The following is a 22,617-nucleotide window of genomic DNA, read 5'->3' as shown; positions in this document are numbered from 1 at the left end:
GGTTTAACAGCAGAGGTCTCACTCCGAATCAGTCAAGCGGCATTGTCTTTTCGTCGGTTGCATAATGCTGTGTGGAAGCTACCTAGTATGTCGCTCCGCACGAAGCTTCAGGTCTTCTTGGCCACAGTCATTCCCTCCTTTCTCTACGCTTGCGAAACGTGGACCCCCCTAATGGAACATCTTCACCAGTTAGAAACATTTCGGCTGGCCTGCCTACGATCCATCCTGGGTCTAACCAGGCTGGATTGTGTGAAGAGATCACAAATCCTTTAAAGATGTGGACAAAGTCCCATCGGTGAGCTCATCCGGCAGGCAAGGCTGCGTTGGCTGGGCCATGTAGCCCGCATGCCCAGCCACCGCATGCCTAAACAGCTTTTGTTCGGCCGGATCGTGGGGGCTATACGGGCGCGGAACGGTCTAGAGAAGAGATGGAGTGATGTGGTACAGGAGGATGTGGAGCTGAGTGGACTTGCCGATGACTGCTACCAGTGCTGTCAAGATTGGCCTCTGTAGAGGAGGCTCGTGATGGACCCTACTGGCCAGTTGGAGGCAGTCGTCCTCCAACAGCGGAGGGCGGAGGAGTGACTCTCACAACAATGAGTGGAGCGCTGGGTAGCTAAAGCACAGCAAGTTGGCACAGTAGGGGGCACAGGTGGTGCATCAGCCAGTCGTCTCAGTCAGTCGACCTGTCGCATCTGGGTCTGCCCCGTCACATCCTGCCAGCAGGCGTTCGACACTTCACGTGGCCTCAAGGTGCACATAGCCTGCCACAAGCGTCGTGGTGACATCACCGCCACTTAGTGCCGAATGGCGGTTGTTGTTCTTGTATGGTATTGTGTGACATTTTTTACACTTTTCATTATTTTTCTCTCTACGTGACTTTACCGAAAGGCACAATGAATGTACATTAATAATGTTTGTGTGCAGACAAATATTTTATCTATTCCTTGCTTCTTTCGCTCAACTCATGTACACAGAAACCTGGTATTTTAATAATCACCTTGCAAATGTTCACGATTTTCGTTTGTGTGCTCACAACTAATAATTTATTAATAACTTGCTCTGCGTTGATATATTTGTAATTGCGTCAAATCACATTGATAGAAACCTATTTTCAAAATAATCACCTGGCAAATATTACAATCATAATGTTTGTGTGCGGACAAATAATATTCTCTTCTTTGCTTCTTCTGCTAAACTCATGTACATTGTAAGTCGATGTGTGTGTCTGTCTTTTTTGCCCGGGCAACGCCGGGTACTTACCGCTAGTTTAAAATAAGTAGGAATTTTAAATACAAGGTTTTTCGATGCCAATATATCTTTTGACTTGATGAATGAAGCAATTGGTTATACATTCAGTAAATATTGCTGCAGTCACCTACGCTTCCCAATTGGATCGCTAGAATACCGGGAGCTAATTGTAGTTCTTTCCTTTGAGGGCACGAGGGTTACGCAATCTGTAAATCATTGACTTTGTGAAGCAGTCTCCTGCGGGGTTGCCACATGGCAGGAGCGTGATGTGGTCCTTGGCCACCTTATAACCCAGAGCAGGTTTTCTTGTTTGGATAGGAAGGTAGGGATCACATCCTCTTTCCAAAATAATCCCGTTTCATCTGCATTAAAGACCTGCTCAGGTCGATATCCTTTCTCGATTTACTTTTTCAATTCCACCGGGTGATGATTTGCCGATGCTGCTTTGCCTGCGAACTCGACGTTATGAAGGCCGTAACGCCGTTTGAAAAATTTAACCAGCCTTTGCTGGCTCAACTGGGGGGCAGGCTTGGCTGAACTGCCGGATTCATTGTGCGTGTTTTTTGAAGAGCTGCATTGCTTTTGCACGTGTCACAGGGCCACTCAATGATACTTGTTTTTTTGCCTTTCAATCCAAATATGTAATGCCTTTTCCATGCATTCTATAGTCACAAGATTGCAATGCCACTTTAACACTTTGAGGAGCATTTGCCTTGACACTTATGAATATTCTTTTCACAGTTTTCAATATACTGCACAGTTGATTCGTTTTCTTCTGTAATGGCGGCCCACAGATGCCGCACTTTCTCCTCTAGCTAACCTATCTAACAACTCTATTTGTTCACTTAAGGTCATGACTGCCTTTTAGCAACACTATTACTCTTATCCGCTGGTTTATGCTTAGCACCCATAGTTACGGGTACAAAAAACTGCCTCGCATTCCTCTCCCGCCCCGCACCATGGTGTCAGCCACGCCATCGCCAGCTCCTTGAGTGATATTGTACTAAAGTGTACAGCGTACCCGCGAAACGCTAAAACTAACCTCCGCAATAATTTAATTGGTGTACAAAGAGGTTCCCCACGATAAGTCCAAACCACGAACGATAAACCCACGATATTCAAGGGTCTCCTGTATATATTTTTTCTCTTGCAGTTGCCCAACTCAACACAGGCCTGAGTAAAGTTCTTCATTTGTTTTTACCATCGTTCAGTCTGACTGGAGGGTTGGGAGGGGGGTGGGGCAGGGGTTTGCAGCAGCAGGAGCTGAGCCCACAGTGCCGCAAGCTGCTCCTGGAGTGGTGGGGCCAGACCCAAGCTGGGCTGGAATGGCCCAGAGCCATTGCAGGGCTACTCAGCCAGCTTTCCACTCGTTATGGGAATACATAAACAGGCGTGATATTGTCCATGCCATCTCGTATATGGCAATAGGTGCCTGTTTGTTATTATATATTATATTTAACCAGGAGGTGAAACAAACCGATTGAGGCACATGAAACAGCTTTGCTTCTTTTTCAAGGTGACCTCTGTTTAACAACACCTGCTGACACCACTTGCTCTGAAAGCCTGTAAATGCAAACACTTGTCTGTCCGCATGTAACTCTTGTGTGGCTAGGCATAGGTCGGTGAGTTTCGGCCGAGCTGTGCTGTGTGTGTGTGTGTGTGCGTCGGTGTGCGCGCATGGGGCCCGCACGTTCCACGTGTCTAGGTGTTCTGGTGCTGGCACGGGTGGCTCGCCGCAAGCTCTTGGAGCTGCAGGAGCGCGAGGCAGATGCGTACATCACTCACGCTCGCCGTGTGCACCACTTCGAGAGCAACCAGCGCACGTGCAACATGACAGGTGAGCAGAGCTTACAGAGCCACACCACATCTCGTGTGTTGGAGAGACTGGGATGTGCAACCTAGGAACGGACCTTCGAGACCAGAGCTCCTTGCCTTTTGGGCCACATCTTCGTGTAATGGCAGTGGACGTGTGATCTCTGCAGTGCTGTCTATGCTGCCCACGCTGCGAGACAACATCACGAAGCAGCTGGACTGTGAGAGCCTGACGGCCGCCCTGCGCGCCAGGCAAGCTGCCCCCACCACAGTCACTAATGTGCATGAGATTCTCTCTGCCCGGCTGAGAGCCGGGCGTAGCGGTGTTGTGAGCTTGTCGTCCACCTCTTGAGAAGAAAGGATTGTTGGGTCATGTAAATGTGTGATGCCCACACACCCATTGTGTTTAGAGGTAACCAGGTGATGACAGTGCAGGAAGTGGGTTCATGAAGATGTCTGTATACAGACTGTTTGTTATCCATTGGCATGGGTTTTCTCCGGGTACTTTAGTTTCCTTCCATACGCAGACACTCCCAAATACAGAAGTGGCTCAAATATGCCAGTGCAAGACCCTCATGTGGAAATGTCTTGAGACTCGGTGAGACTTTCCCAAGTAAATTAAGCACAAGCACAAATTAGTATTATTGCCATACTTTAAAAGAGGGCAGCAAATCATTTTCTTGAAAGTCTTACAATTATGCAACACTTTTTTGAACATAGCAATCTTCATAAGAGTGAGAATGCGCTTAGCCTGAGCCCTGTAGCGTGCATGAGAGCGGCATGCAAGTGACGGTGAGTGCAGTGTGGTGAGCGTGATGTGGACTGCGCAGGACAGTGAGTGTGTGGGGCTTTGAATGGTCGACTTTGTAGGATTGTGTATAGCGGTGTCGTGCAAGTGGCGTGAACTTTGTGATTGGTGGTCGTGTATGGTGAATGATGGTGCGGTTTTGTGAAGTATGTTGTTCAGGTGATGATGATGAGTGTGTAACATGGAGTGCTACTGTTGCTGTGCCCCAAGACCTGCAAACAAGCTGGAAATATGGGAAGATCTTAAGATTCTGAGTGAGTATTTCAATATAATACTTAGCTCTTCTGATGTAATATTCACTGCATTGTGCTGTTCACTCCTATCAGTAAATGCAAGGGGTTGATACATTTAAAACAGAGGGTGATTATTATCCTGCGCATATGACTGAATTACCTATTCTTATCGGATCTCAGAAGCTCAGCAGATTTGAGCTTGACCACTATGTACAAAAAGGTTGCCACAGGGCTTGCAAGGCTGTATAGTGGGGACTAGATGGCAGGCAGCAAAATTAGTTGTACTGTATATGCTCCCATGTCTATGCTTCCCTCCTGCAACCTACACTCCGCACTGAGGTGAAGTATGGTCTAACAACGCTGAAAGCCCCCACAGGCTTTGGGGAGTCCCTCATCAAGCAGTGAATTAGCATTTACAGTATAATGTAGAGTAAGCCCTCTGTATCCTGTGAGGGTTACGAATGTAGAATTCTCAAAAAGCAGAAACCTTGTTTCAATGGGAAAAAATGGGGTTAAGTTGCTGGTATGAGTGAAAATAAGGAGGACATGTTTAATAACAATAACTACAATAAATAATACATTATAAATAACTGTATTTGTTTTACCTTTGATGATGATAATTTGCTGACTATGAAGGTAGTGGTGATGGTGAAGAAAACAGGAGGATTGACTCATCGGGATATGCAGGTGCTTGATAACGCTGCACAGTTATCATTTTAGCACTCTCAGCACTAGCTACAACTTTCCCTGATTGCATTTACATTATTTTTAATGGACCTCACAGTGGACTCGTTTATACCAAAATGTATAAATGAGTCGACTGTAAGTACGTATAAAGTAAAATTGCACAATAGCTAGTTTAGAGTGCGATTACTGTGAGACTGAGGACTAAGCGGGCAGCCGAGGGGGCATGCCTAATCTTCCCAGACAATTTCCAATGTAGTAACATTCTGTGTACAACTTCGCGGTGTCGGTGGTCTTTAGGCACTGCATACACTCACGAATACGGGAGTCTGGCGTATCGTGAATAAGCAATTAGTATACACCTCATAACTCGCGATTATGCACAACTCGCTAATCAAGAACTCGCGCATAGCGAGGGTTTGCTGGATTTGCATTTAGCAGTGGACCAAGCCACAAGGCCGCATTACAACCAAGAGCTCCTCCAGTCATTACTGGAGAGGTTCAACGCTCTGCAAATATGTTAATGACGAAAGAAATCTGGTCGCAACAGAAAAGTTTAGTGCAAGCTGGAAACACGTATATTTAACAACACACTGGGTGCAGCATCGCATGTATACGAGCTCTCAGCCTTATCCAGACCACCAGCTCAAATGAACTGAATCTGGTAATTTTGTGGTTTATACCACAAATTCAAATAGATGATAAAATATGACTATGCAAACTTCTTTGTTATATATATAACTCCTTGAGTTGGTGGTGTATACGACCAAATAACCACGCATTCAGTTCCTATGAGCTGATGCTCTTTCTAAGGCTGAGAGCTTCTGTATGTGCGATGCTGTACACTTCTGTGTGTAATTAAAACCACCGTTTCCTTCTAGCAATGCGGTAATGGTATAAACAGCAGTGAGTATTCATTCGTCCAAAGGTTTTGGGTAGCCTATTGAGACTCTGTATTTGAAATCAGTTATAGGGCTTTGTGACATTGCATCTATATTGTCTGCCTTCCTGACATGTTTTCCTTGCATTGCATTGCCGAATAGTCACACAAATTAATAAGGGGGGTCCATGTGTTCGGGTAATACTCGGCATACTGCTTGGAATAACAGATGTAGCCACTGGAGAGATTGACAATGCATATCAGATATTTCAAAAGGTAAAAAATATATATTATATTTGGCTCAGACACAAGAAGAGCCACAAATAGCAGCTATAAATGCATCTCCTATGATTTCAATCATGGCAGCTTTGGCTTGGCTTCATGCACATGTGAAGAGGTTAAACTAACCTATACAAATTATTTTATTTACCAGATGAACCCCACTGAGTTATTAACTCTTTTTCACAAGCAGACCTGGCCATAAATGATAGCTCAACGAAGTGGCTTACGTGGAAATTTTTAGCAGCCAAATAATTGTGCATTTACGCGGCATGGGATGTGCAGGCTTCGCACGGAGCGTGGTGGCCGTGTACGGAGCGTGCATGCTGGTGGTGATGCTCAGAGTGCAACTCAACGTAGTGGGAGGCTACATCTACTTGGACAACGCCATCTCCAGCACGCGGGGTCCAGAGGTGGGGCACACACACACCTCACTGACTTCCTACAACCTTAGCTCTGAATGGAAGTTCTCACAATATAATCGTTAGTGTGCGTACGTCCCACGGACCGCCCACGCATGTGACGCACTGTGGATCTCGCACCTGAACGCGCCGGGACTTCGCAACATTGCAGACGTGAGGAGGCGTGCAGCTCCCGCTCAGAGTTCACCTGGAACCCACACGAGTGTGGGGGTAGACTGCTGTGTGTGCTCCCAGCGAGAGGATGTCCGCTCGTTCCCGTGATGCAAGAGGGAACCTGGTGCCAAATGTAATTGTTACCTGCGCGTTGCCTGGCACGCCACTAAGGAAGACATTTGTTTTATACATCTCTTTCAAGTATGGCTCCCTCTTTCCATACGATTGCAGATATAAGAACGCAGGCTTGTTAAGGTGTGCCCTACCCAGATGAGCATTAGACCCAGCTTTATCATTTCAAATGCCAGTGCACCTGCCTTGCCCTTTGACCATTTAAGAGACGTTACAGTGTCATTTGTACCACTGTGAGGGAGGCACTGCAGAGACACTCCCTTAACACTGCTGCGACTCTCCAGCACCGCACACATGCACCAACTCGATTTGTCATTATTTTTCACTCATCAGAATGCTCCTTGAATCATATTAACAGCTGTGCTACCATGAATGCCTTAAAATGATGATTGTGATACTACGTTTCTTACATCCTCGTGCAAGCCCTTTAATACCTTTACCTAATGATGTACAGAATGTGTGGTTAAGGCAGACATGATTCCTTGTAAAAGGTTTCAGTTTGGTGTTTTAACATCTTAACACCTGTTTTGTTGCCAGAAAAAAAGGGGAAAAACCTATTATCAGAATGTGACAGCTTAACCATGGGAACAGATTTGCATAGCAATCGATTACCTGTGTGAACATCTACTTCTTGTATGAGATAAGTTTGTTTTGTTTTTTATTTAGCATCGTTTACGGAAATTGCATCTCAAATTCGCTGAGGAGCTGCGGACACGAGCTGGAAGGCAGCAGCCAGGCAGTGATCTGACACCAACAATTGGCCAAGTTCTGCAGTTCTCTATATATTGAAATTTTTTTGTCAGTCACAGCGGCACACGTAGTACTGTGTACATGCTGTGGTTTAAAAGCTGATGATATGGACTTTGGAGCTTCTGGCTTTTGGTCCCGAAGCGATTAAAACATTAGCCAAGTGTCTTCTATAGACATTGCCTTGGACCTAAATATTTCACTTTTGATTGTGCAACATGTGTATTGCACCATTGGAACCTCATTTGCCAGTAGAAAAATATGATAATTGTTTTTTTACCCTTTTATCTGGCAACAAAATTGACACCTTTTTTGCGCCTCTTGGCGTCATCTGGTCCAACACCATGTGAGACTAGGCTCTAAGGAAACATGTCTCGGGTGTGGACCAGTCAACTTCAAGGACAGTGCATACATTATCAGAGTTATGTTTTTTGTTTGCATTATGACTGCAGGTATTGTGGTCTATGCAAACATGACTCCTCGTGAAAAAGGTGTCAGTTTTGTTGCCAGATAAAAGGGTAAAAAAACAATTATCATCTGTATTGCATTTTGTTTTTACCTCTGTCGATACCTACGCTGACGCTATGTTTGCACAGCCATGAGAAATCGGACTTGAGCTGTGCCTTGCGATTCCTGTCGTGACCCAGCACTGCTCCTTTCCTGGGTAGAGGACAATGATCATAAATATAAGAAAAAGCCATTTTATTTGTATTATGCTTCAGTTATCATTTGCTGTCTCTAAACCATTTCCATTCGTGTTTAAAATAAAAACTAGGCTCTGCCCTCTCTCTCCCCCTAGTGGGGCGATGGGGGGGTGGGGCCTCCCCGCCTAACCCCCCCTTGGCCCTCCTGTGCCCGTGTGCGACGAGCCCCTCACGATCTGCCCCCTCTGCCGCCAGCTTCGCCCAGGCTGTGTGGGAGAACCCGTATGACCTACGTTCTCCAATTCTATCCCTCTCCCTTTACCCGCCGCGCTCGCCAGCGGGCGGTTGTGCTCATGCGGGAGACCCCCCGCCCCAGGGGTGGATCTGGATCATGACCGTCCACCGTGCCATTAATCGGTCCGCTGGGTGCTGGCCTCACGCCCCCCCACCCTGCCCTCAACTACACCGCCCCCCCTCGCGCTGCGGGGAGGAGAACAACTTCTGCCCCCATTACCTTCGAGCCTCTTAAGGGGCAGAATGGGGCGCAAAGGTTTCTGCTGCTACCATTGACGGATTCAGACTCGGACCCAGTTTTATTGTGTTTCTATGCCTTCCTCGCTTGTTTGATTCCCTCCCTCTGTGCCTCTTTCCCTTTTCCCCCACCCCCCTCTTTTCTTCTCCCTCTCCCTCCTCCCTGTCAGCTGGAAGGAGAAGCAAGTGATCTTTCATGATATTTATGTTTCTTGTGTTGACCTGTTTCATGTTAAAGATTATAGTTTGTTTTGTTCTTGTTGTGGGTCTAAAAAATAAATCAGATCCGGTGTCGAGAGCTGCAAAAAAAACCGGTGGATCTCAAGTTGCCCTTGCCAGTTTGTCTCTTCTGCGTTACCTCTGTGATACTGACCAGTCCTGAGGGCAGCACAGATGAAAGCGTGTAGCCCCCTTAGCAAAGTGAGGCTCGCGGCATCGGTAAGCGTGGGCCACGCAGCCCGGGTTGGTACTCACACAGTCTGCACAGGACAGGCTGCTTGTGGCATTCCAACCCAAGCCTGCGTTAATCACTCGTAAACGGGGGTGGTGGGCTTCCTTTGCAGTGGTCGTGGAAACATGGCGTTTACATCTCTCGCGGGAAAAGGCCGTTGCCTTGCGGTGGCACGCACATGCCACACAGACTTGTTGCCTAGATGTGGGTTTTCTTCAGTTGCGTGTAGAGCGAGTTGAGAGCAGTGCGCGGTGTGATGCCACTGTGTTTGTCTTGCGCCAGGCCATTCGTGTCCCGATGGAGGTACAGCAGCGATACCTCTCCTCCATCCAGTACCTGCTGGGGGATGGTATGAGCACCGCTTGCATTGTGATGCCACATCACATGCACACAACATCCAGCAGTCTCGCTACATTATTTTATTAACAGTACATAATATATATATCTATTAAAAATAAATAAATACACATTTGTAAAATCACTTGCATAGTTTCCAGGAAGATGTTGCTGTTCATCTCTTCATGTTAATCAGCCAACTGTGATGCGGATTATGCACACGATGGCAAGGAAGCACTTGTGACACTGTCCCTGTGTTTTGTGCATCGAGAAATGTATTTTGCAGTGCCTGCATAGGCTCGCCGTTTAACACGAACCTAATGCCCAAGTTTGAACTTTGAACCGTATGTGAACAGTGCTGTGTCTGCAAGTTTTTCCACTGCACTTGGCCTCCTTGCGATCTTGTCTTTCGCGCTAAATCCGTCAAAGATAACGTGTTACTCTTTATTTGCATTAAAGCACCGGTAGGGAGATGGCTGCAGGACACCACTTCTATCCCACACAAATAAAATGATACTAACTTGGCAATTAAAATATCATTGTGTTTGCATGTGTCCACTGAACTCCAGCAGTTTGTTAGGGGCGCAGTGCTTACAATAGCAACAATGCACTCAACGCATTACATCACTGGGGTGTACACACAGACTCTTGGGGCAAGTGCTGTTAGCGAGCACCTATGAAGAAAAGCACGGCATACGAGAGGTTGGGTGGCCAGCACCATGCCCGGACGCCTTTGTCTCCCGAGCGGTGATGTTTACACACCTCACCAAGTACTTATTTAAGGCTGAGTCGACCTAGGAGAAACCCAGGACGGGTTCAGATCATCATCACTGGTGTTGGCTGTGAGCATGAATCGAACTCAGGTCGCTAGGTTCGCAGGGCAGCGCACTAACTGCTGGGGAATGCACACAAAGATCCCCCGTATAACCTGCAGAGACTGTCGGAGCAAGTGCTGTTAGCGAACGCACACACACATGCACTAGGGTGTGCACACACACGTGCACTGAGGTGTGCACGCACACATGTGTTCACACATAGGTGCACACCTCATGGAGTAACCTTTTCCACGCTTAAACAAACCAAGCCTCCGTTTCTGCTGTTTGCTGAATGTGTAAGATAACAAAATGAAGTGTACAACTTCTCCATCTTTTTTCATCATGGGACCTCCTTTGCCAGTACCAAAATATGAGAAGAGGTTTTTCCCTTTTTTCTGGCAACAAAACAGGTATTTAGATGTTAGAACACCAAACCGAAACCTTTTACAAGGAACCATGTCTGCATTAACCACAAAACTTGTGGTCAGAATGCAAACAACAAACCTACTCTGATAATATATGCATTGTCTTTGAAACTGATTGGTCTACACCAGAGACAGCTTTCTTTTGAGCCCAGTCTCAAAACGGTGTTAGACCAGAGGACGCCTTTTGGCAATTAAAATATAATTGCCTTTTGGCGGCCTCTGGTCTCTAAACGGTGATAGACCAGAGGACGCCTTTTGGTGAGCCTTTTGGCGTCCTCTGGTCTAATACTGGTCTAACACTGTTTTGAGACTAGGCTCCAAAGAAAACTGTCTCTGGTGTGGACCAATCAGTTTCAAAGACAATGCATATATTAGTATGTTTTTTGTTTTCATTCTGACCACAAGTATTATGGTTAATGCACACATGATTCCTTGTAAAAGGTTTCAGTTTGGTGTTCTTCCATCCTTGTTTAAGTTTAGGAGGGCAAATTCCTGGATAATGAGATGAAATGCAGAATGGCTCGATGCCAAGCGGGTGTTTATAGATTATACAATCGTACAGAATGAGATGTTGCTGCGTGGGGAGCTTGTCGTGTGTTACTAGATTACCAATGGGATGAGAGGCCTTTGTTTGTGTCCCCAGGGCTGAGCGAGCTAACCACGGAGGTGAAGCACGCCGTGCAGTCTGTTGTTGGCAGGTACGGGTTCCCCATGTACACCAACTCACACACGTACCTCAATTCCACCACTTTTAAATTAATCTGCATTTGTTGTATCCATGATGAATATATTTTTGTCTTCTTGTACATGTACACAGCCCTTTGTCAATCCATTGCCAGATGAGTGCCTTTCCACACCGTGCAGGTCCCGGGGGTTTATTTATCATACTTCACCGTGCTGGTCCATGCGAGTTGGATGGATTCGACAGTAAAGTAATGCACCTCAAAACATTTACTGAAATGTTTTTTTTTTTTTAAAACACTTACATTAGGATTATTACGATTGTAGCGACATGGCTGCACGTCGCCGTGTGTGGCCAGCCTGGGAAAGGCACGCCATGCAATATTGCCACCACGGACACCACTGAGAGGGGATGTAGTACTGGCCCGAGCAGGGCTCGGGCTGCACTGTCCGACAGTCAAGGAATGGCATCACGCTCTACGTGCAGTGCCAGCCCCTACAGGATAGGGGGCGAGAGTGCCGGCCTTAGAACGGGTTTGCAAGGGGCCATGGCACTCTGGTTGACCCCGGAGGACACGTGACCCGAGGTGTCTACCCGGGGACCCCCAAAGGGGGGGCTGGGGGGACCACGTGTCCAGTGGAGAACCTCCTCGAGAGTTCGAGAAGGGGGTCGTGGCTAGGGGGGAGCATGCCCCGCCACACAGGATAAAAAGCCGGGTCCCCAGTGGAAATGGCTGCTGTTGTCTTCATGAAGAAATCTACGTTCTACGCCAGAAGAGGAGTCTCCAACACACGGACCAGGACCCGAGTTGGGGTCCAATCCGGTCCGTTGTTGCTAACTCAGAGTGTTAGAGTAGTTAGCCTGGTGGTCCACCACCATAGGTTATCTGGTAAAGGGGCAGGAGGGAGGAGATGCGCCGCCGGTGGAGCAGCACGCCGTCCAGCTGTACGACGGCTCACCACCATCGGGGAGGGTTCTCCGGGCGGCACACTCCCGCCTCGCCGAGCTTCTCCACGTCGCGGCGTCCATTCTGGACGAGATCCAGCGTGTTGAGTCGGCGGAGGAGGAGAGGGAGACGGAGCCGCGCGTGGCCGCAGTTCCCGCCGATGTTTCCGGGTTTCCCGCAGAAAATTTTCAAGTTCCCGCTAAATCTTTCCACCAACCAGGAGCCTCCGCGGTTCCCGCCCAGGATTCCCGCCAATCGGGAGCCTCCGCGGCACAGCCCACGAATAGGCCGCCATCTTGTTGGCGGAGCGGAGTGGAGTTCCCGCCAAGTTCGAAGCTGCACCGCGATCGCTGGTGCACGTCCCATCTCTCCAACGTCGTCTACCCGTCCTCAAAGAGTTTTCAGCCGCTGGAGGCGGCTGGGCGGCCTCCCAGCGGCGCTTCCTCTCCAACTGCGAGATGGCAGGATGGACGGAGGCAGAGGCGTTGAAGGCGCTTCCCACCGCCCTGGACGACGATGTCCTGGCGGCGTTGGTCACCATCCCGCCGGGGGACAGGTCTACGCTGCAGCAGGCGCTGAAACAGATGGCGGCGATCTACGGGTCGCCGTCCAACACGCGCCATCGGTTTACTGCGCGGAGGCAGGATCGACCAGGAGGTCCTCGAGAAGCTGCTGGCGTTGGCGCGGGACCTTCAAGTCGTCATCCACGCCATCGACGACAACTACCTGTGCTCCCTCAAAGTTGAAAGGTGCATCCAGGGACACTTCCTCTTGCAACGGAAGAAGGGACAGGTGGCATGTGCCATGCCTTGTGAGGTGCGGGGTATGCCAGAGGAATCGGAGCCTACCCCAAGCCTGCGCATCGACCCAGGTTGGAGGAGGGACGGTATGGCGCGATGGGACGGCTTCCAACACCAGGGGAGGACATCACCTCTTCCGGAGCGCGGCCTCACCGTCTGTATCAACTGTGGCCTGCCTGGCCACGTCTCGTCGGGTTGCCAAGCGCCACGACAACGCCACAGCGGTCGTCCGCCCGACCATCCTCTCCGCTGCAACCTAAGGCGAGTCACGACACCTCACTCACTCAGCCCCTGAATCCACCTCACTCACCTCGTTGCGCCGGTTCTCGTTTTCGTTATACATCAATAAGGGGGGTTGGGATTGCGATCGGGGCGACTGGCCGCTCCGACCGGGTCAGTGGTCGGAGCTGGCCCATAGGTTTGTTGCCGCGACCACGGGTTCGTCCGTCATTATTGGTTCCATCGAGGGGGTCGATTTTAGGATGTTCGTCGATACTGGGGCGTCGGCGACCATAATTTCAGAGCTAATTTATTATATTTTGCCCGCTAAATGCCGTAGCCTATGCCCCGTTGAAGTGTTGTGCTTTGCCGCAAACGGTGGCTCATTGGGCATCAATGGCAATATAATAGCACAGGTCTGTATTGGCGACGTTAAATTGACCGGTCAGATTCTCGTCTCCTCGTCCCTTGCTGTTCCATACTTGCTCAGGACTGATTTCTTGGGTAAAATGCCTGTAAAGATTTTAATTGACCAAGGGTGCATTGAATTGCCATCGGGTCGTCGTTTGGCATTTCTACCCTCTCTCACTCGGATGTGCACGGCCAACGTCACCGTGCAAGCGCTAGCGTCTAAAGCGGTGCGGATTCCCCCGGGCGCGCAAATGTTGGTCCCCTTACGCTTGCGCAAGCCCCTCGATCGGGCGGCGACTGCGGGGGGGATCTTCTTGGGACCTTCCAATAAGGCTGTTCGGGGATTGACGTTGGTAGGAGCCCAAACCCGTGTCCAACGACCGGGAACCTTTCATCCAGGTCCTCAATGCTGGGTTAGACATGTCCATTATTCAGCAAGGCACCGTGCTTGCCCATGCGTCACCCGCACTTCAGGGGGATTGTGTTGTCAGGAATGTTGGTCGAGTCACACATGCCGCCGCGTAAGAGTTGGGATGAGAAGTGGCTGGATTCACTTTGTACGGAAAAAACACTCCACGCTTTGACGGCTAAATGCCAGAAGTTTCATTGGGGGGAGGAGGCTGCATTTGTTGCGCTCCGCGATGCCTTGGTGAACGCCCCTCCCCTCTGCTACCCCGACTTTGCTGCGCCATTCGTCCTTGATACGGACACGAACAACACCGGCATTGACGCGGTTCTGTCCCAGGTTGTCAACGGGGTGGGGTGCGTTGTTGCATAGGTAATGTAGTAACTCGGCGGGAGACGACTTCACGGGTAACACACTCTTTATTTTATCAAACTTGGTTACAGGTGACTAACACCTACTTTGTATCTCGGGTGACAAACACCCACTTAGCTACTTGGCGACTAACGCCCACTGAGCTACTCGGATGACCAACATCCACTTAGTACTCGGGTGACAAACACCCACTTAGCTACTTGGCGACTAACGCCCACTGAGCTACTCGGATGACCAACATCCACTTAGCTACTCGGCGACTAACGCCACTGGGCTACTCGGATGACCAACATCCACTTAGTACTCGGGTGACAACCACCCACTTAGCTACTTGGCGACTAACGCCCACTGAGCTACTCGGATGACCAACATCCACTTAGCTACTCGGCGACTAACGCCACTGAGCTACTCGGATGACCAACATCCACTTAGCTACTCGGCGACTAACGCCACTGAGCTACTCGGATGACCAACATCCACTTAGCTACTCGGCGACTAACGCCACTGAGCTACTCGGGTGCACTAGGTCTTCAGCTCCGTCTTCGGGTCTTCAACTGGGTAACTCTCCCCGAGTGCTCTCGCGCGTCCCCCTTTATACCCCACCTGCGGACGTCGCTGCGAGCACCCACTTATTCGACCAATCGCCGGGCGCTGGCTACGATCCTCTTTTCCCACATCTCATCGTGCCTCACCACTCACTCCGCGCCGCCCCGTCATCTGTCACTCCCGGCGCGCGCGTCCACACCACGCCCACAACGCGTGCCCAACCCCGCACCCCGCGCCGCCCCGTGATCCATCACTGTCACAGTCGGCGCACGTCAATACCACCACTACATCACCCCCTACCACATAGCTCGCAGCCGACCCGGCTGCTATAAAAATATACAAACCCCCCTGTGTGCCCCGTAACACAACACAACCACAAGAACAACAACTAACCTAACAACACAACACGACGCGAACACTACCATCCGCAACCCTCAACCAATGCCACCGCGACAATAGAACAATATATACAAACCGGCGAGTGACAATAGCAATGTGTATGCAAAAAGGAAAATAAATGGAAAAAATTTTTTTTCTTTCGACTCGTGCAGTGTCCCCTTTTTCTTCCGAGCGTCCCTACAACGGGACATTACCCCGGCAGAGGGGAACACCGGGCGAGCTCGGTGTAGAGAAAAAACGTCTTCATGAAAATTGTTGAGACCTAGCCCGAGTCCGCCTTGCCGGTCCGTCGTACGGCACCAGACGCGGTTGAACGTCCGGTGGTGCCAGCGGTTCAGAAAGACATCGGCCAGGCACCGAGGACCCGTGCGTGCCGCGGGGTTCAGGCTCCCGACGGTTAGCAGCCGTCAAGCCCGAGGCACCTGGGGGTGGGCAGGTAGAAACACGTGAGGAGCAGCCTGCGACACCTCCCTCCCCGAGTCGACGGTCACATCACACGCCCGGTCGTTACGGCACAGAACGGGGTCACACGGTGCCGTATAGGGCTTCAGTCGGGAGGGGTGCACGTACCAACGGCGTTTTTCCCATTTAATCTGTATACTCTGGGGTCGTGCAACCCGCACAATTTCCACCGGTCCCCTCCAAGGTCTCAACAACTTGGGGGACGTAGCCAACGGTGCATGTGGACAATGCAGCCAGGCCTTATCGCCTGGTTTCCAATCATGCGTATGCACCCTCCGCTCATGCAATCTCTCGTTCGCAATTTGCCGCGACCGCGAATTCAACCTCGCCGCCTCCCGTGCTTCAGTCAATTTTGCGATATTAAATTTGATGTGGTCTGCCAATTTAGATTTTGCACGTGGCTGGGAAATCCCCAGTTGGACGTCCATGGCCGGATCGGCCTCCCGCCCATACATAAGAAAAAATGGGGAAAACCCCGTCGCCGCATGAGGGGCCATTCGATAGGCCGCGAGTACCCCCGGCACCTGTAAGTCCCAATCAACCTGATCGTCGCAGACCTGTTGGCACAACATAGACGTAATCGTCCTGTTCAGACGCTCAACCATCCCGTCAGTCTGCGGGTGGTAGGGGGAAGTACGCACTTTCTTTGTACCCAACAGGTCGCACACCTCGCGCAACAAAACGCTCGAAAAATTCTTCCCTTGATCCGTCAGCAAGCGTTCGGGGGCGCCCTTGTCCAACACATAACCCTGGACAAAGGCGTCCGTCACCGCCGCAGCCGACTGGTTGGCGAGCGGCCATGCCATAGGCCATCGGGTGAAGTATTCCACGCCAACCAGCAGGAACCTATTTCCCCTCGGTGTAGCAGGAAAGGGCCCCAAGATGTCCAACGCAACCAATTCGTTTGTGCGCGAAACTTGAATGGATTGCAGCAGTGGATTAGCTGCCAATGGTGGCGGTTTTCTTTCGGCGCACCCTACGCATCCCTTAAGAATGTTCGCCACGTCGTTACCCATCCCCGGCCAATAATAGTCTCGCTGGATTAGGGCGAGCGTTTTTTGAAAACCCAGATGCATGAGCCGTTCATGAGCTGCCAGAACGACCTTACCCCGCATAGCAACAGGCACAACGAGCACGTGACCCCGGGACATGTTGTCCCACTTCATCAAAAGGCCCTGTCTGCACACCCAGGAACCGACCCGCGCATCCCCTACCTCGGGAGCGCCAACTTTTCGACGTAGCGTAAGTAGGGAGCTGTCGGACATTTGGAGACGGCCCCACTCAATGAGGGGCAATGACAACAGCGAATCCCTCCCCGTGGGAGCGTCGACTCCCAATTGCACTTTGGACAAGTTAGCAGAACCGGCACACAACGAGTCCAACCACTCTGTCCCCTCATCACTTGGAGGATGCGACTCGACAGTGAAATCCGCTTGAGACACGAGCCGTTCCTCAACGGGTAGCGGCGCGGCGTGAGCCAGCACCGTTCCCTGCACAATTTCGGCCGGCCGCGACCCCGTATTCAGGACCCTTACGAACGGCTCACTGTCCCCTCTCACCATGGTTTGAGCAACCGCTAAGTCGAGGCCCCTTCTGGCCCTGTTAGACGGCCCCAACGGCCCCCCCTGTGCCACCGCGCCCACCTCGAGTGGCTTCCTCAACCGACGGGGTACCAACATTTTCGATCCCGGGGGCACCCTTACAGTCTGAGTTGCCAGCGCCTGCACCGTCGCACAAACCGTGCGTATTTTGGTAGGGCTCGTCAAGAACGCAAGCCGCCGACCTGACGGAAGCTCAATGCAGGCCTGATCTATGAGAATTTTGATGGGCATTTTGGACAAAAAGTCCGTACCTAGCAAACAGGGAACGGCCAGCGATGATGATACAAAAATAGGGCCCGCCAATTTGATGTCACCAATGCAAATAGTCGCCCGAATCTGGCCGATGATCCCCAGGGATCCCCCATTCGCCGCATTAAATGGCACGTCTACTGGCAGAAGGGGTCTACTTTGGACGGGAAGAATGTTATAAATAAGGTCCGAGATGATGGTGGCCGACGCACCCGTGTCAACAAGCACCCGGACCTCAACCCCGTCAATGAAGCCCGTTACCACGGACGACCCGGCCGACGCAACCACGATCCTGTGGGCCAATTCGGACCACTCGACTGCTTGCGGGCCGCGTACGGACCCCCCTCGCCGAAATGAACCCCCGGCACCCAGCCGCGAACCCCCCACCGCCAAGCGGCGACCCGAATGTGCCGTGTTTGTGGACCGAACGTGTGAGGTGCCGCGACTTGCCGGGTTTTGTTGGGATGACTTGTGGCCCTGGTCGTCGTCCCGACGTGGTCCTGTGGCGCGCTGACGCGGGGCCCGGCACCCGGCTGCGACGTGACCCCGAAGGCCGCAGTTGTAGCAGACGACGGACGTCGTAGGTTTCGGTTGCTCCAGCTTGCGGGGCGAACGTGTGGGCGAACGACCTCCCGTTCTCCACTCCCCCGGACGCGATGCAGCGAAGGCCTGCACCTGCACCGCAGCTGGCTGAGGTTCGGCGATCGTGGCTGCCAGTACCGCGTTCCCCGCCAAATTGCAGACGACCCCCGGCCTGCGTTTGAGGACCTCGTACGCGTGAATGCTCGTGGCGATCGCCAGGGAGCAGATATCCATCTCGTCTGCCACGTTGATGGGGACCCCCAACTCGTGGGCCAACACCAGCAGCTGCTCCGTCACCATGGCGTCCTTCCCCTCCTTATCCATGCGGGGAAAAGCTGCGTCCGCCAAGGCGAGTAGTGCCGTGCGATAGGCGAGCGTCGTTTCTCCAGCCACCTTCCGCCGATCGTAGAACTGGTGGCGACACGTGGAGGGCGGCCCGAACACCTTCGCCATCAGGTGTAGTGCGGCCTGGAGCGTAGAGCGGGACGACCTTGCAGCAGATGTGAAGGCTGCAAGCGCGTCGTCGTCAAGCATCGCTGGCAACGCACGCAGGGCAGTGGTGTCGGACCACCCCGACATCTCCTGATGAGCGAGGAACCTTCGTTGGAAGGCTCCCCAGTCGCCCCCATCCGCCTTGAACGCCGACAGCGCGGGCAATCTTTGCTGGAGGACCCGATCGTCGTCGACGTCGGAGAGATTTTCCCGCGCTCCGCTGGAGTTGTGTAAAATGTCGGCTCGGTTGTCAGGCGCAAAATGGAGGGCTCCGGCGCGCGCTGATGACGTGGGCTGCGCTGCGCGGAGGTGTCCGGCCACGTGGCGTCCGTCTTTCCCGCCAATCGGTGGCGGCCCCCCAAAAACGGCGGCAACTTCCAGACTTTTGGCGCGAAGCGCCTTTTGGCGGGAATCCTCCAACGTCGCTTCCTCCACGACCCCCGCAGCCGTTTTTCCGCTCGCCGGAACGGAGATGTCGGCCAAGACAGCGGCGGCGGCGAGTAGCAACTCCGCCAACCGGGAGTGCGCGTCCTGGAGGCTGGTGTCGGAGGCAAGCGGAGCGTCGGCCATCACCGCGAAGTGCTGCATCGGCGGCAACTCCTCGTCCTCTACTCCCGAGGTCGGTGTCCCCGGTACGCCGTCGTCATCCCGACCTCGCTCGTGGGTACGGGTAGTCTTCCTTGTGTTCATACTTCTTGAAGACAGGTTTACTTCTGACGCCAGTTGTAATGTAGTAACTCGGCGGGAGACGACTTCACGGGTAACACACTCTTTATTTTATCAAACTTGGTTACAGGTGACTAACACCTACTTTGTATCTCGGGTGACAAACACCCACTTAGCTACTTGGCGACTAACGCCCACTGAGCTACTCGGATGACCAACATCCACTTAGTACTCGGGTGACAAACACCCACTTAGCTACTTGGCGACTAACGCCCACTGAGCTACTCGGATGACCAACATCCACTTAGCTACTCGGCGACTAACGCCACTGGGCTACTCGGATGACCAACATCCACTTAGTACTCGGGTGACAACCACCCACTTAGCTACTTGGCGACTAACGCCCACTGAGCTACTCGGATGACCAACATCCACTTAGCTACTCGGCGACTAACGCCACTGAGCTACTCGGATGACCAACATCCACTTAGCTACTCGGCGACTAACGCCACTGAGCTACTCGGATGACCAACATCCACTTAGCTACTCGGCGACTAACGCCACTGAGCTACTCGGGTGCACTAGGTCTTCAGCTCCGTCTTCGGGTCTTCAACTGGGTAACTCTCCCCGAGTGCTCTCGCGCGTCCCCCTTTATACCCCACCTGCGGACGTCGCTGCGAGCACCCACTTATTCGACCAATCGCCGGGCGCTGGCTACGATCCTCTTTTCCCACATCTCATCGTGCCTCACCACTCACTCCGCGCCGCCCCGTCATCTGTCACTCCCGGCGCGCGCGTCCACACCACGCCCACAACGCGTGCCCAACCCCGCACCCCGCGCCGCCCCGTGATCCATCACTGTCACAGTCGGCGCACGTCAATACCACCACTACACATACGGCAGCAGAGTGTTGTCACCGGCTGAACAACCCTACTGTGTCACACGCCGGGAACTCCTGCCGATCGTTTTTTTTGTACAACAGTATCACCCCTCTTCTTGGTTCTTTCGGTAAAGTCACGTAGAAGGGAAGTAATAAAATAATAAAAATAAAACATAATAAAATAATTCTCACGACGTTTCGGCCACAACGCAAGCAGCCGTCCTCAGGTGAAGACCATGTCTGTCGGGGAGACAGCGTCTGAATGAAACACCTCCATGCTTGGAGCGTATATTTAAGCTGGCTTTGAAGGGGGGAAGGGCGCCTTGACAAAATAATTTGCATATCAAGAGGAATTTAGCATATTTATGGGAAATGCAGGTATGTGATTAGTACTACTTGTGAAATGTGTAGGAGGTGGGCGGGAGGTTTTCAAAGTCATATTATGCCCGTGCATTATGCAGGATTAGCAGCATCAAAGGGAGGGGATAGGGGTAGCATTAATAAAGGGAAGGGATGTTAATAGTATGTAGCTGCAGTAACTAAACAACCACGTAAAAAACAAAAGTATAAACTACATAGTATCATCAGTATACTAAATATACTCTCCAATAAGCTGAGCTACTAACAGTAAGTAATACATTACAATTCTATGTCGCAAAAAATATAATATGCTTCCAGCTAAACTTTTTTCATTTACATCACACGGGTCTACCCCGTACTATATGCTGCCATAGACAAACCCAACATTAAATTATATACTGTATTACTATACACCACCCTATACCTTAAAATAATACATAGTGTAATATTACACTATGTATTATTCTATCCACCCTACTGTATATCATACTGCTGTATATTCACTATACAATTACGATACTATATATAGCCTTATACATTGTATTAAACATTACAATTTTATACTATTTATTATTATACAATCTGCTATACACTATACCATTGAACGTCGAGTGAAAGATACTAAGAGAAAGCAACGAAATAATTCAATGGAAGAGTGGTAGGGGACTTGCAGCGGAGCAAAGAATCCATTCCCTGCGGAGAATACAAGATATATAGTCATGCCAGTGAGTGAACTGCGGTCTGAAAGTCACCGTAAACGTGTACACAATCAGTTAAGATCCGAAATGGTTTATTACGTCCTTCCAATGATTGCTGAGCCAGAATACATCTTCTCGGTTGAAATTGTCTCTGTGTTTGTATTTGTGGATCGCCTCATGAACGAATCTCTCATGGTAGCCAGATGGCTTGCAGAGAACCTCTGTCTTGGAGAAGTCAATGTCATGTGAGCCCACTGAATTGTATCAGTGATCTGCCACGGCTGAGGTGTTTGTCCTACCGTGTTTCAGGTCTGCTTTATGTTCACGGATGCGGTCCGAGACATGTCGTTTGGTTTCTCCAATGTAACTGCTACCACAGAGGCAACTTCGTTTGTAGACGCCAGGGTACTGTATGTCTGGAACCACATCTTTTACAGACGGGACCAGATCACGGATGTTATGTACTGTGTTGAATCGGACCGGATCTTGTGTTGGAGATTTTTTTTGTGACCCCAGCAATGTAGGGTAAGGTGATGGTTTTGAAAGGCTCCTCAACAGGATCCTTCTTGATGGTTGGAGCGATGGCTTTGCGGATTGTGTAGTCGGAGTAACCATTAGCCTTAAGAGTATGGCGTACGTGTTGAGTTCACTGGCTTTAAATCGAAAAGTATCACCCCTATTTGTATGGCAGACACTTTGTAGTGCGCTCTGACCCAGCAGCGCTACAGTATGCGTTGCGGATTGAACAGCCGTCCCGCCAACTTTCGCGTTGGCTGGAGGTCCTCCAGGTCTACTCCTTCACTGTGTCCTACCGGAAAGGCACACAGCATATGAACGCGGATGCCCTGTCGCAATTAGCACCAAGCGACAGGTCCGTGTGTTTTTTGGGCGCGGAGCGCTGTAAGGCACCGAACGACGACTCACCCCCGCCCCTTGCACCGTTGGCTGAGGTTGCCTCCTCCGAGGTGGCTGACGGTCCTGTGGCGCATGACGCCATCCTTGGCCTTGACCTCGCGGAATGGGGATGCCTGCAGGTGGAGGACGCTTCCCTGGTTAAAATGCGCCGCCGTGTCAAGGTAACGTATGGGGGGTAGGGAACGTAGGGGCGTGTCCTCGGTCTTCCTGAGGGACGGTCTGCTGATGTGCTGGGATGGCGGCTTGCGCCGCTACAATATTGTATTTTGGTTCCACTGCCCTGCGGGGGAAGTTTGTATGGGCAGTGCACGACTGTTGCACTTGGGT

General features: G+C 51.1%; 1 protein-coding gene across 1 annotated transcript in view; it reads left to right on the top strand.

Moving 5' to 3' along the window:
- PEX3 (peroxisomal biogenesis factor 3) overlaps positions 1-22,617 on the top strand; it is a 62,062-nt gene that overhangs the window by 10,803 nt on the left and 28,642 nt on the right. The window contains exons 2-7 of the mRNA XM_078604200.1: positions 2,957-3,088; positions 3,234-3,315; positions 4,082-4,125; positions 6,233-6,360; positions 9,310-9,376; positions 11,247-11,301. Of these exons, the coding sequence (XP_078460326.1) occupies positions 2,957-3,088; positions 3,234-3,315; positions 4,082-4,125; positions 6,233-6,360; positions 9,310-9,376; positions 11,247-11,301 (508 nt within the window). The remainder of the gene's footprint in view (positions 1-2,956; positions 3,089-3,233; positions 3,316-4,081; positions 4,126-6,232; positions 6,361-9,309; positions 9,377-11,246; positions 11,302-22,617) is intronic.

This window comes from Lampetra planeri, chromosome 22 (assembly GCF_965212315.1).
Source record: "Lampetra planeri chromosome 22, kcLamPlan1.2.h2, whole genome shotgun sequence".
NCBI classification, from domain to species: domain Eukaryota; kingdom Metazoa; phylum Chordata; class Hyperoartia; order Petromyzontiformes; family Petromyzontidae; genus Lampetra; species Lampetra planeri.
The sequence above is the reverse complement of the archived record's forward strand: the minus strand, read 5'-3'. Positions and strand labels throughout refer to the sequence as shown.